The 12,840-nt window shown below is 50.2% G+C and overlaps 2 protein-coding genes across 2 annotated transcripts; both read right to left on the reverse strand.

The window, feature by feature from the left end:
- Nucleotides 1-901: 901 nt before the first annotated feature.
- RhiXN_05700 (Retrotransposable element Tf2 protein) lies at nt 902-6,861 on the reverse strand (the record flags this gene model as incomplete). The annotated part of the gene is made up of 4 exons (XM_043325516.1): nt 902-2,917; nt 2,990-4,260; nt 4,323-5,651; nt 6,501-6,861. The coding sequence occupies 4 exons, from the start codon at nt 6,859-6,861 to the stop codon at nt 902-904; spliced, it is 4,977 nt and encodes a 1,658-aa protein (XP_043180948.1).
- Nucleotides 6,862-8,250: 1,389 nt separating this feature from the next.
- Nucleotides 8,251-12,806, reverse strand: RhiXN_05701 (nephrocystin-3 protein; the record flags this gene model as incomplete). The annotated part of the gene is made up of 6 exons (XM_043325517.1): nt 8,251-10,887; nt 10,939-11,549; nt 11,611-12,227; nt 12,275-12,496; nt 12,560-12,698; nt 12,758-12,806. 6 exons carry the CDS (start codon nt 12,804-12,806, stop codon nt 8,251-8,253), a joined length of 4,275 nt encoding a protein of 1,424 aa, XP_043180949.1.
- Between the last annotated feature and the right edge of the window lie 34 nt (nt 12,807-12,840).

A 12,840-nucleotide genomic window follows, 5' to 3' on the forward strand; every position in this document is an offset into this window, starting at 1 on the left:
CTGGGACAAGGGGATTCAGAAAGGCAAGCCTGCCATTCCATATGAGACTTTGACACTTGAGGATATTGACTGTGGTCCTTTGGACTGAATTTCTTCACCCTATTCAAGGTTGCAAGAGATTCATTCATGATTTCCTATCAAAAGGTAAGCTTCCAAATGTTCTTGCAAACTAAATGATTTACCGTTAATTTACGGGAGTCCTCTACGCTCAATGCTTTGACATTGCCGACGATGAGCTTTGACACTGTGGATGCACCTCCTAGATTGCTGGTTGGAACCCCCTGCAACTTCAGATACGTAGAGAGTAGGCTCTGAAGATGGTTGGTCTGTGTCGTACACCACGGTAATGTGGGTACTTGCTAGTGGTGGGCGCTTAAGGCCGTATCTACTACAACACTGCTTATCTAATCTACTGTATCTAAGGCTATACTACTGGTTGCGTAAGGCAACGCTCTACTATCTACTGGCAAAGGGGGCTTAGCCCAGGAGGTGTGGTGAGCGCAATAAGCGGGGTTAACTTCTGAACTACTGGGGGCCGGCTACTTAGCTGGCTGGTAATGCTCCTCCTCAATGGTATGAGACAAGGTAAAATCGACTTGGGGTCTCCAAGCGATTCTCCTGCTGTATATATAGACAATTCTACTAACTACATGTGGTCTGTGCGTGTGTGAATGGAAGCCTACATGTGAAAAGAGAAGTGTGCTGCGGGCTGCGCAGAAGCGTGGATTTCTCCTAAGCGTCCTTGGCACGGCATCTCGGCGCGGCATCTCGGCATAGTAAGCGCCGAGATCACGTGATCAAAAAAAGTGAAGATACAGAGTTTGTAAAAAATAGTAAAAATATCAGAAAAATCAGGCGAGTCTAGTGGTATAATTTGGGGGATTGTAACATTGCCCCCCCCTTAAAGGCTCTTGGCGGCGTCACGAGCCTTTCTGAGTCTAGCTTGGTTGAATTGCTTTATCTCTTCTTGGCTGTGTTCCAGTAGCTCTTCTGGTTCCCATGAGTTGTCTTCTGGGCCATATCCTTTCCATTTGATCAGGTAGAACCACTTTCCACGTTGTCTTTTAGAGTCAATAATTTGCTCTACTTCGTATTCTTCCTCTCCTTCTATTGTTTCAGGAGGAGGGCGTTCCGGAAGTGGTTGGCTTGGGGACTCGTGGACTTTGGACAGTAACCCTACATAGAATACGTCATGGATTTTCATGGTTGCAGGGAGTTCCAGGCAATACGCATGGCTGGAGATTTTTTTGGTGATTTTGAAAGGGCCTAGGCGTCTTGGGTCCAGTTTGTTGGAGTTAGAACGTATCTCCACATTTTTAGCGTCTAGCCAAACTTTTTCTCCGATGGAATATTCCGGGGTCACTCCCTTGGTTCCTGCCATTTTTTCCTTTGTCATTCTCAGGGCGGATTCTGCTTCCTTCCATTCTTGTGCCAGAGTGTCAGCCACGTTGTCAGCTTCTGGTACGTTTGCTGGGACGTTGGAAGGATTCATGACCGGGTTCCTTCCATAAACCAACTCAAACAGGGTTTTCCCGGTGGCGGAGTGTTTAGCGTTGTTGTACGCGTATTCCGCTAATGGCAACCAGGAGGCCCAGTCCAAATGGTCTGCTGCTACGTATGATCTCAGGTAGAACTCAATGAACTGATTCACCCTTTCTGTTTGACCGTCTGACTCTGGATGGTAGGCCGATGAGAATGAGGGCTTGATCCCAAGGCGTTGGTATAGAGCTCTTAGGAATTTCCCTGTGAACGTTGTCCCGCGGTCTGAGACTGTTCTGACCGGTAATCCATGTGACTTCCAAACGTGGGTAATGAATAGGTCCGCTAGTCCTTTGGCCGTGACCTTTTTTGTGGTTGGGATAAAATGACCAAACTTGGAGAAGGAATCAATTACCACCAGAATTGCATTGTGCCCATTAGATTTGGGGAATCCCGTGATGAAATTGTAGGATATTGTGTGGAAAGGAAAGGGGGGAACTTCCAAGGGTTTTAGCGCAATGGTAGGGACGCGGGCGCGGCGGTTTGCTTGGCAAGTCGGACAACACTCGACCCATTCTTTGGCTGCGGATTTCATTCCGGGCCACCAATAGGATCTGCTGATAAGTTTGAGCGTCCTTTGCTGTCCTGGGTGTCCTGCCAGCGGGGAGTCATGGAATTCCTTCAATATCCGTTCCTTGAGGGGTTCCGAGTCTGGGACAACTAATTTTCCGCGGTACCATAATAGCTCTTCTTCCCAGTCATAGTCTTGATAGGCTTTTTGGATTGAGGGGGGTGCATTGTCCGCATCTTCTGTCAGAAACTGTATGATTGGCTCAAGGGAGGGGTCTTCCCTTAATTTTGAGCGTACTTCCGTGACTATTTCCAGTTCTTCTTCTGAAGTGTTGGCAAAGACTTTGGCGGGTAGCATGATTTCCGGTTCCTGGGGTGCATCAATATAGTCCAACCGTCTAGATAAGGCATCTGGTTTTCCCGACTGCTTTCCTGGGCAATAGTGGATCTCAAAATTGAAGTCGCTCAGGAAGATGCGCCATCGCGCGTGTCTACGGTTAAAGGTTTGTGCCTGCATCCAGTATTCCAGGTTTTGATGATCCGTGAACACCTGGATTGGTTTATCCGTTGCTTCTAGGAAAATTCTCCATTCTTCCAATGCCTTGATGATAGCCAGAAGTTCTTTATCATGGGTGTCATAGTTGGCTTCTGCCCCCGAGAACGATTTTGACATGTAGGCAATTGGATGTAGTTGGTTATCTGAGCCCTGCTGACTAAGAATGGCTCCCATTGCAACCCCTGAGGCGTTGGTCTCAAGATAATAGGGGAGTTCTGGGTTGGAATGGATGAGAGCTGGCGACTTGGTAACAAGAACCTTTAACTCCTGAAATGCTGCTTCCTCTAGGTTGCCCCATGACCAGGGGGTTTCCTTTCTGGTAAGGTTGTGCAGAGGGCGTGCTACTGAGCTGAAGTTGGGGATGAACCGTCAGAGGTAGTTAACAAAGCCCAAGAAAGCCTGGACCTGCTTGACCGTTCTGGGTTGAGGCCATGATGTAACTGCCTCTACCTTCTTCTGATCCATGGAGAAGCCTGATGGGGATATAACGATGCCAAGATAATTGACCGTAGTGACGTGGAAGTGACATTTTGACAATTTACAAAAGAGCTGATTCTTCATAAGTTGAGACAGTACTTCTCTGACATGGGCTGGGTGGTCTTCTGGGTTTTCTGAGAAAATGAGAATATCATCCAGGTAAATCACCACTGTGACGTCAATCAGATCCCTGAACAGGTTGTTCATAAAGTGTTGAAAGGCGGCTGGGGCGTTGGTAAGGCCAAAGGGCATCACCAGGTATTCAAATAGCCCGTACTTTGTTCTAAACGCCGTCTTCCATTCATCTCCTTCCTTAATTCGGACGTTGTTATATCCCCAGCGTAGATCCAGTTTGGTGAATATCTTGGCATGCCTCAACTTGGCCATGAGGTTGTCTTGCCTGGGAAGTGGGTAGACATTTTTATGGGTGACATCATTCAACTTCCTGTAATCAACCACCAATCTAAGGGATCCATCCGCCTTTTTGACAAACATAACGGGGGCGCCAGCAGAAGAGGTACTAGGACAAATTTTGCCCGTGGCCAGTTCTTCATCAATATGCTGCTTTAGTGCTCTTGATTCTGCGTCGGTCATTCCGTAAATTGGTCCTGGGGAGAGTTTGGCATCAGGAACAAGGTCTATTGCAATATCGTATTCCCTATGAGGGGGTAGGACCTTAAATTCTTCTTTGCCAAAAACTTTAGCAAACTCGTGGTACTGAGGGGGGAGGTCTGCTAAAGGATCTGGGTCTGCTTCTTCCTCAGAGGCAATCTGTGCTTGTTCAGGGAAGGTGATTAGTCCCTGCTGCCAGTCAATAAGGGGAGCTTCTGCCGTTAACCAAGTCATGCCAAGGATTGCCGGGGTGTTGCTGATGGGGCAAACAAGAAAGGGTATGGAGTGGGTGTGGCCATTGGCCGAAACCGTGATGTGGACCTGGTGCCAAATGCGACCAGTCTGGGAAATGGTACCATCTAACATTCTCACAACTCGTGGATTTTTGAGTTGGGTTTTTGGGATTTTGTATTTTTCCACAATCAAGGGAGAAATGAAATTTGACGTGGCTCCTGAGTCTATTAGGGTTTTCAAAGGTTCTGCCGGGAAGTTCTGGACATATAGATCAATGAAGAGCAGTGGTTTTTTATTGGAATCCAGTCCTAAATTTACAAATTCGAGTCTATCTATATTGTCCTTGTTAGTTGGGGGCTTGGCAGCAGTCCTTGACTTCAATCTTTTCCCAAACCCTCTTCTTCTGCTACCTTGACAACCTCCTTGATCGTGGCTTTCCAGCCGTTGGGGCACTGTTTGATTCCATGCCCTTTTTGTCCGCATTTGACACACAGGCCAGACGCGCGGCGACGGTCCCTTTCCTCCGGTGTGACATAATTGGGGTCCTCGGATAAGCGAACCCTAGTGGTGGTGGTGGAGGTGGTCGCGGTGACCGGGGACTTGGCAGGAAGCTTCTTGGGTTGGTTCTCCTTGTTCTCCCGACGAGTGTTGTCAATTTTGACCGAGGCGGCAAATATGGCCTCAAGGTCATCGTTGGGGACGTTGTCCTTGGTGGACAGGAGTTCCTTGACCTTCCAGTGAAGGCCTTGCGTGAACTGGGCAATGTATGCCTCAGTATTCCAGTCAAGTTCCGCCATGAGGTTGCGGAATTCTGTGACATACTCAGACGTGGTGGTGGTCTGAGTCAACGCGGCAATCTTCCTGGCGGCCGCTCTCTTTGCGTCTGGATCAGCAAAGGCTTCCTTGAATTTAGCCGTTAAGGCCTGAATGGTGGTTGGGGGGTTTCCCTCGCCCTTGATGATTGTCCCTATGATAGGGAGAGCCCAGTCGGCAGCCTTGTCGGTCATGTGGTAGAGGATCCACACAACCATTTGTTCTTCTTCATCGAATTGGTCTCGATGAAGCGCGACCCACAGTAGCATGCGGTCTAGCCACTGTGTTGCCTTTCTTCCCCTAGAGTCCCCCTTGTATGGGTTGGGGAGCTCCATTTTGGGCCGCTTTACGCTGGACCCTGAGTCAAATGGGGTGAGGGAGCTGAGGCTCTGTTTAGGCGTGTCGCGAGGCTCCCTTTTGGGGACTCGCCTGGGTTCTTCCTCTTCTTCTGAGTCAAAGCCCGTTCCTCTTGATGGGCGGAAGGGGGCCTTGAGTCCAGGCCTAACCGTTCCTGGAGTGTGCGTTTCTCCCCCTGTATGAGTGGGGGGAGTGACAGGCCCAACCAATGTGCTAGGCTGGGCTTGGGTTCCTTGGTCCTTGTCGCCAAGTAAGTCGGCAGTCTCCTTGCATATGGCCTTGAGCTCAGTGAGCTGTTGGCCTTGTGATCTGATTTGGTCCTGTAGGGACCCGACTGTGGCTGTGAGGGCTGTGACAGCCTCGAGGAGAGCGGCAAGGGACGGCTCCGGTTCCATCCTTGGCAAGTCTCGCGGAGTGGGAGATGTGCTGCAAGAGGGTGGTTGGGAATAGGTTGGAATGGAACGACGGGAGGAACGGCTAGAGGGACGGGGGTATGGGTGTGGGACTCCAGAGCAAGTGGAGGGAATTGTGGAAATGGTGTGGGGGAAGGTGCCTGTGACAGGACTTATGAGCGGTTTTTCTGTAGTATACTAACGCTAAACCCTTGCGTCTAGTACCTAGCGTTGGACTGTCCCTACAACAAATCAACAGACCTGGCAGTCGTGATATGAGCGGGTTTTCAGCAAGCGGGTATTTCAGCGGTCTAGGGTCGCTGACTACGGAGTTCCGGCGAAACTCGGGGTATGCGGGCGATCAGAGCTTGTCAGCCTTATAGCAAGTCGGTACTACGTGGGGGTGGGGAGCTTTTGATTATTATGCTCCGCAAGGTGGCCCCGATCACGGTTATTTCCCTTGTGCTAGTACTGGGAGTCCTCTCGTTGTCGATCAAAAGCCTACAGCAAGTCGATTTTACAATGTCGTACACCACGGTAATGTGGGTACTCGCTAGTGGTGGGCGCTTAAGGCCGTATCTACTACAACACTGCTTATCTAATCTACTGTATCTAAGGCTATACTACTGGTTGCGTAAGGCAACGCTCTACTATCTACTGGCAAAGGGGGCTTAGCCCAGGAGGTGTGGTGAGCGCAATAAGCGGGGTTAACTTCTGAACTACTGGGGGCCGGCTACTTAGCTGGCTGGTAATGCTCCTCCTCAATGGTATGAGACAAGGTAAAATCAACTTGGGGTCTCCAAGCGATTCTCCTGCTGTATATATAGACAATTCTACTAACTACATGTGGTCTGTGCGTGTGTGAATGGAAGCCTACATGTGAAAAGAGAAGCGTGCTGCGGGCTGCGCAGAAGCGTGGATTTCTCCTAAGCGTCCTTGGCACGGCATCTCGGCGCGGCATCTCGGCATAGTAAGCGCCGAGATCACGTGATCAAAAAAAGTGAAGATACAGAGTTCGTAAAAAATAGTAAAAATATCAGAAAAATCAGGCAAGTCTAGTGGTATAATTTGGGGGATTGTAACAGTCTGAGCTTGAGTGGCGTTTAATTGAAGAGCAAATTCCTTGCGTTCTGTCTTTGACTCTTCATCTTGGCTTTGAAGTTTGATAATTGTGAGTGGCTGGGTCTCAATCTCACGTTCAGCAGTCTTCAAACGTGAGTTGACCAATGAAAACTCCTTGGTTACAATTGCATTGCGTTGACAAACATGCAGGGTTAGGTCCTTAGAGGGTGCCCCAGCGGCAGGGGGGCCAATGCTCCCCGGTCCTTTGCTCTTTGTACTGGGGAGCGCCGCAGGCGCCAGTGCCGGCATTGGTAATTCAGGCATGTACTAGGTATGTTACTTGGAGGGCATCTCGATAGTTTTCCGCACAATGAACTGACATAGGAGTTTGATCTAGTATCAACAAACATCAAAAGTGGATAAAACAAGTCTAAGGTACGCACAATAATGTTTAAACACCTAAATATATGCTGATCCTGTTATAGTAGAGACTATTGTATATGTACAATTTGAGGATTGTGTGGAAGCAAACAAAGGGTGTTGCACTTAGCTATAGGGGTAATTCAACAAAAATGTATTTACGATGCTCTATTCACCTATTGTACATGAGACACCATCCGGCCGGCAGAATCCCAATATGGCAAATATACAATCAATATAAGAGAGTAAGCGCTCAACCTCACGTGCACGGTTATTTCACGAATCGAAAACACTCGGAATAGGAACCGTTTTGCCGTCATTTTCTATATTTTGCAAATTCGAGGAAACAACCAGAAAACGACCGGCAAACAAGATGTTTTCCGTTCGTTTTCACACCATCAAAATCTGTGGCTCCACGCAGTGCCTGTCGTAATTAATTTGCGATGAGTTTTGGGCTTACTTTCTCAGCCAATTAGATTCAGTTTGAAACTCATCTGGGACTACGAAATAGCCGACTATGTTTTCCAGAAACATCTATCCATTTCAAGGTACGCGGGAAATCACAAGTGGCATGTTCTGCTTTGTACCCCGAGATATGACATAAACAAGAATACATTAGGACTTTATCGATTCACGTGTATCCTTCCCTCCTCTCCATCAAGCTCTGTCCACTTGCTAGTCTACTCAATAGCGTAATGTCTCATTACTAGATAAGAACTGTGATTAGCCCATGCCGCTTGCACAGGCTCGTCGTTAAATAAGTTCAGGAGCAATATATCACGGAAATGAAAGCCAAGTAACCTCGTCCTTGACCTGAATCTCAACCTGAATCTCGGACTAGTCCATTACACTATCTGCCGTTGGCTATGTCACGTCGTTGCATTGGCGTCCTACTTCTATGCATCGTGGTCTAGATAAGGAGCAGCTGAGATAAGTTGTGCGCCCTTTGTTTATTGGCGTAACAATGGCGGCTGATTGTTGATGCGGCCCTAGTCGGCACCTAGTATAAATGGCCAATAACAGGACTGTATTATATATAGAGAACTATCCAATATCCAATATTCCACAAGAATCATCGGCTATAAACTCCCCCAGACAATCGGGTCATTGGAGATACATAAAGACCATTCATATTCATGGTTGTTAACCTATACTGCATCTCACAACCCTCCTCGTGCGACTCGAGCCAGTACTTAGTTTAGACTTGTAGTTCCTGATAAAGCACAACTTTGCTCAGCAAACCGGTTGGTCAGAACTCATGAACACTACTGACCCAATTCACTGCAGGCTTGAGCTCCCTACATGCTGTTCCCGACAAGTCCGAATCCTCTCGATCTGTTCGTATGCGAACTTAGTCCCGTTGTGATCTTCGCCAAACGTTTGGGAGTAGATGTCTGTGTTCATGTGCAGCTTTTCGGCGTCTTCCCAGAGCCCAAGATCGAGGTATGTGCTAGCAAGGCTGGACATGGTGGAGAGGGTATCGCGATGGTGAACACCTAGTGTATCCTCGCGCCCTTCGAAGGCTTTGATAAAGAGTGCCTGTGCATCGTGTAGTCGGGAAAGGCGTAGATAAGTGTGAGCTAGGTTGTTCATGCTGTTCAGTGTGTGGGGATGCTTGTCGCCGAGCACTTGCTTGTATGCATCTAGCACCTCGACCTGCAGCGCTCGCGCCTCCTCCAGTCGTCCGAGGTCTCGGTAAGTGAGAGCAAGGTTGTTCATGCTTCTCAGTGTGTCGGGATGCCTGTCGCCGAGCACTTGCTTCCTTGCATCTAGCACCTCGACCTGCAGCGCTCGCGCCTCCTCCAGTCGTCCGAGGTCTCGGTAAGTGAGAGCAAGGTTGTTCATGCTTCCCAGTGTGTCGGGATGCCTGTCGCCGAGCACTTGCTTCCTTGCATCTAGCACCTCGACCTGCAGCGCTCGCGCCTCCTCCAGTCGTCCGTGGTCTCCGTAAGTGAGAGCAAGGTTGCTCATGCTTGTCAGTGTGTCGGGATGCCTGTCGCCGAGCACTTGCTTCCTTGCATCTAGCACCTCGACCTGCAGCGCTCGCGCCTCCTCCAGTCGTCCGAGGTCTCCGTAAGTGAGAGCAAGGTTGTTCATGCTTCCCAGTGTGTCGGGATGCCTGTCGCCGAGCACTTGCTTCGTTGCATCTAGCTCCTCGACCTGCAGCGCTCGCGCCTCCTCCAGTCGTCCGAGGTCTCGGTAAGTGAGAGCAAGGTTGTTCATGCTTCCCAGTGTGTCGGGATGCCTGTCGCCGAGCACTTGCTTCCTTGCATCTAGCACCTCGACCTGCAGCGCTCGCGCCTCCTCCAGTCGTCCGAGGTCTCGGTAAGTGCCCGCAAGGTTGTTCATGCTTGTCAGTGTGTCGGGATGCCTGTCGCCGAGCACTTGCTTCCTTGCATCTAGCACCTCGACCTGCAGCGCTCGCGCCTCCTCCAGTCGTCCGAGGTCTCGGTAAGTGAGAGCAAGGTTGTTCATGCTTCCCAGTGTGTCGGGATGCCTGTCGCCGAGCACTTGCTTGTATGCATCTAGCACCTCGACCTGCAGCGCTCGCGCCTCCTCCAGTCGTCCGAGGTCTCGGTAAGTGCCCGCAAGGTTGTTCATGCTTGTCAGTGTGTCGGGATGCCTGTCGCCGAGCACTTGCTTCCTTGCATCTAGCACCTCGACCTGCAGCGCTCGCGCCTCCTCCAGTCGTCCGTGGTCTCCGTAAGTGAGAGCAAGGTTGCTCATGCTTGTCAGTGTGTCGGGATGCCTGTCGCCGAGCACTTGCTTCGTTGCATCTAGCTCCTCGACCTGCAGCGCTCGCGCCTCCTCCAGTCGTCCGAGGTCTCCGTAAGTGAGAGCAAGGTTGCTCATGCTTGTCAGTGTGTCGGGATGCCTGTCGCCGAGCACTTGCTTCCTTGCATCTAGCACCTCGACCTGCAGCGCTCGCGCCTCCTCCAGTCGTCCGAGGTCTCGGTAAGTGAGAGCAAGGTTGTTCATGCTTCCCAGTGTGTCGGGATGCCTGTCGCCGAGCACTTGCTTCGTTGCATCTAGCACCTCGACCTGCAGCGCTCGCGCCTCCTCCAGTCGTCCGAGGTCTCGGTAAGTGATCGCAAGGTTGTTCATGCTTTTCAGTGTGTCGGGATGCCTGTCGCCAAGCACCTGCTTACTCCTCTCACGTAGTTGCTTTTGCAGTTGCTCCGCTTTACCCCATTGCCCCCTTTCTCTATATACTTCAGCGAACGCCCTGCTATGACTTACTCCAGCTCCGTCCGTTCCACTTGATTGCAATTTGTTCACATGTAGCCCTAAACTTCGTCTGAATTCGATCGACTCCAGGCCATGATCATACGGAATAGATAGCGAAAGCAGCGCCCGAGTACACTCAGCTACCGGTCTATCTTCGGGGTGTATGACTGTGCAAGCCCAGTCCTGCACAAGTACATGCATTCGATAGGTCCCGCTCGTCTGGTCAAATCCAAGGAGTGAATGAGATGATATCTCGTTCACCACCTGCGTGAACGCAAGCTCGTCCCAGGATCCACTTTCATTCATGAAATAACTCAGGAACCTCTCGATCAGTTCTCGTGACGCATCCTCGACCTGTGTTGTCGGAATCGTGGGTTTGCGAGATGCGAGGTTAGAGGATGCTCGTCGAAAGATGTCTAAGTCGATACCAGAGTGGTGCATATATGCCATTAGCCATAGTAACTCTTGAGCCTTTGATCCCAGCCGTTCATAGCACATTCGCCACACTGTGTAGACAGTCTGTTCATAGCTGTCGGTTTTAACTGCCAGTGGAAGATTATTGTACGCTTCGAGAGTCTGACGTTGTTTCTGTGCTAGCAAGGCTCGGTACTTGATGAACGTCATGTGAGGTGTCTGTCCGATGAACGATCCGGCATGTACGATGGCAAGTGCAAGGTTGCCGATATCCTGAGTCATACTTTATGAGCATCCTACGCCATGTTTTATACTATAAAGTACCTCGAGTAGCGCCTTGGCGCTTTCAGTCTCCGCAATTGATAGCTCTTGTTCTTGCTTTTGCGCCGATCTCAACAGCAATAGGAGTGCATCATCCGGGTCCATACTTAACACGTGACACTTTGAATCAACTCCATGTGCGAGCACAGTCATACCGTACAGTCGAGTGGTGACGATGATACTACCATGACTGCCTCCAGGAAAGTAGTCGCGAAGTCGAAGGGTTGGATCGTCTGCGTTGTCAAATACGAGCAGCCACCGGTCATGGCGTGACTCCAGCCATCGAAGCGTATGTATATGCGTATCTCCTACTTTTCTGGTTGTCGAAACGCCTTGCAAGTTGGCTTCGATCGAGTCGCGAGTGCTGGCGTCGATGTAGATCACATCATCCCATTCTTCACGCGTTCTCTCGATCACCTTGAGTACAAGCTGCGTCTTTCCTGCGCCACCAAGCCCATGCACTATGCACACGCTGCGCTCTACGGAGTCACGGCTAAGAACGCATGACTTGATCGACAGAATCTTTGTTTCACACCCCGTATAGTTAGCAGTCGGCGCAGGACAGGTCCCGTCTATTGTAAGTTTCGGTGCTTTTATGATCGGAACTCCTCCATCTACAGGCGTTAACTCCCATAGTTAGATCATACGCTACAGCAAATCATATCACTCTCGTACCGATGTGCACAGTCCCCACTCTATTACCCTTTGCACGGACCGCCTTTGTCACTTGATCGATCCTCTGATCGATTTCACTCAACCTCATGTATGCTTGTGTATGTTCTGCTACTTCGTTTAGCTGCTCCCACTTGACCATACCCACGCCCTGTGTTCCTTGGTCGACACTCAGTCGAAAGTATACGTTCTCTACCGAGCTGAAGCGCTTCGCCATCTCCTCCGCTACCCTTTCGTTGTTAGCCGCAATACTTCTCATCGCCACGAGCGCAGCCGTCGGTGGTGACCAGGGCACTCTCCATGCATTTGTGTCTTGTATTGTGTCCACATGTCCGGTACCAACACTAACGATCGATGCCACATGTCGGTCTTTGTACAGGGTCTTCACTTCGGTCAGTACATGGCCAAGGGGATTACTGCAGCTCAGATCAGCGCCAGTGAATGACCACTTTGGTGGTCCATCGATCTCGAACGGCTTGAATAGTCCTGGGTATGCCATTGTAGCACACAGCGTCTCCCAGATTGAGCATTGCGGGCCCTGGAGAGCGCTGACAGGATAGGACCTGAAGGCGATAGGGGTGTTGCTTCTGACGGTGTGGTTTGACATGGCAAACACCAGACTGCGCCATCGTGTCAGCACGAACCCAATTTCACGCTGGCACCTCACGTTTTGCATCCGCTGCTGACTATCGCCTCCTGCATTGGCTGGTCTGGATTACCTGTCGCCCGCTGTACAAGCTTTCTGAGCGATTCCTTGAGTGTGGTCGCCTTGAACGACTCAGACCCCATCCACTTCTTGTCGGAATACACCTCTTTTGTGAAGCTCTCGTACGACTCAATGGCTGACTTGACTGACATGCACATCCTTCCGAGCATGCATGCCTGAATACTATATATGCGAGACAGAATCGGTTAACCACAAGCGCCCAATAGGACTGGTCCTGCTACTTACGCGCCTGTGCCACTGCCAGCAATGAGGTCGAAGTATTTGTGTGGCTCTGGTGGAGACTGAAGACCCTCGAGATGTTGTATCCTGTGCATGATCTCTTGCAGCAAGACAAGAGCTGACAGGCCTCGTACTCCGCCACCATCTAAGGTCAACATATGAGATGGTGGTGCTTGTATAGAAGTGACAGATGCACTCTCTTACCGATACATAGAATGTTGAGGCCCAGTTGGGCGCTATCTGAAGCAGACATGAGTATTGTGCCAAAACTATGGCGTTAGGACTGT

This window comes from Rhizoctonia solani, chromosome 6 (genome assembly GCF_016906535.1).
Source record: "Rhizoctonia solani chromosome 6, complete sequence".
NCBI lineage: Eukaryota > Fungi > Basidiomycota > Agaricomycetes > Cantharellales > Ceratobasidiaceae > Rhizoctonia > Rhizoctonia solani.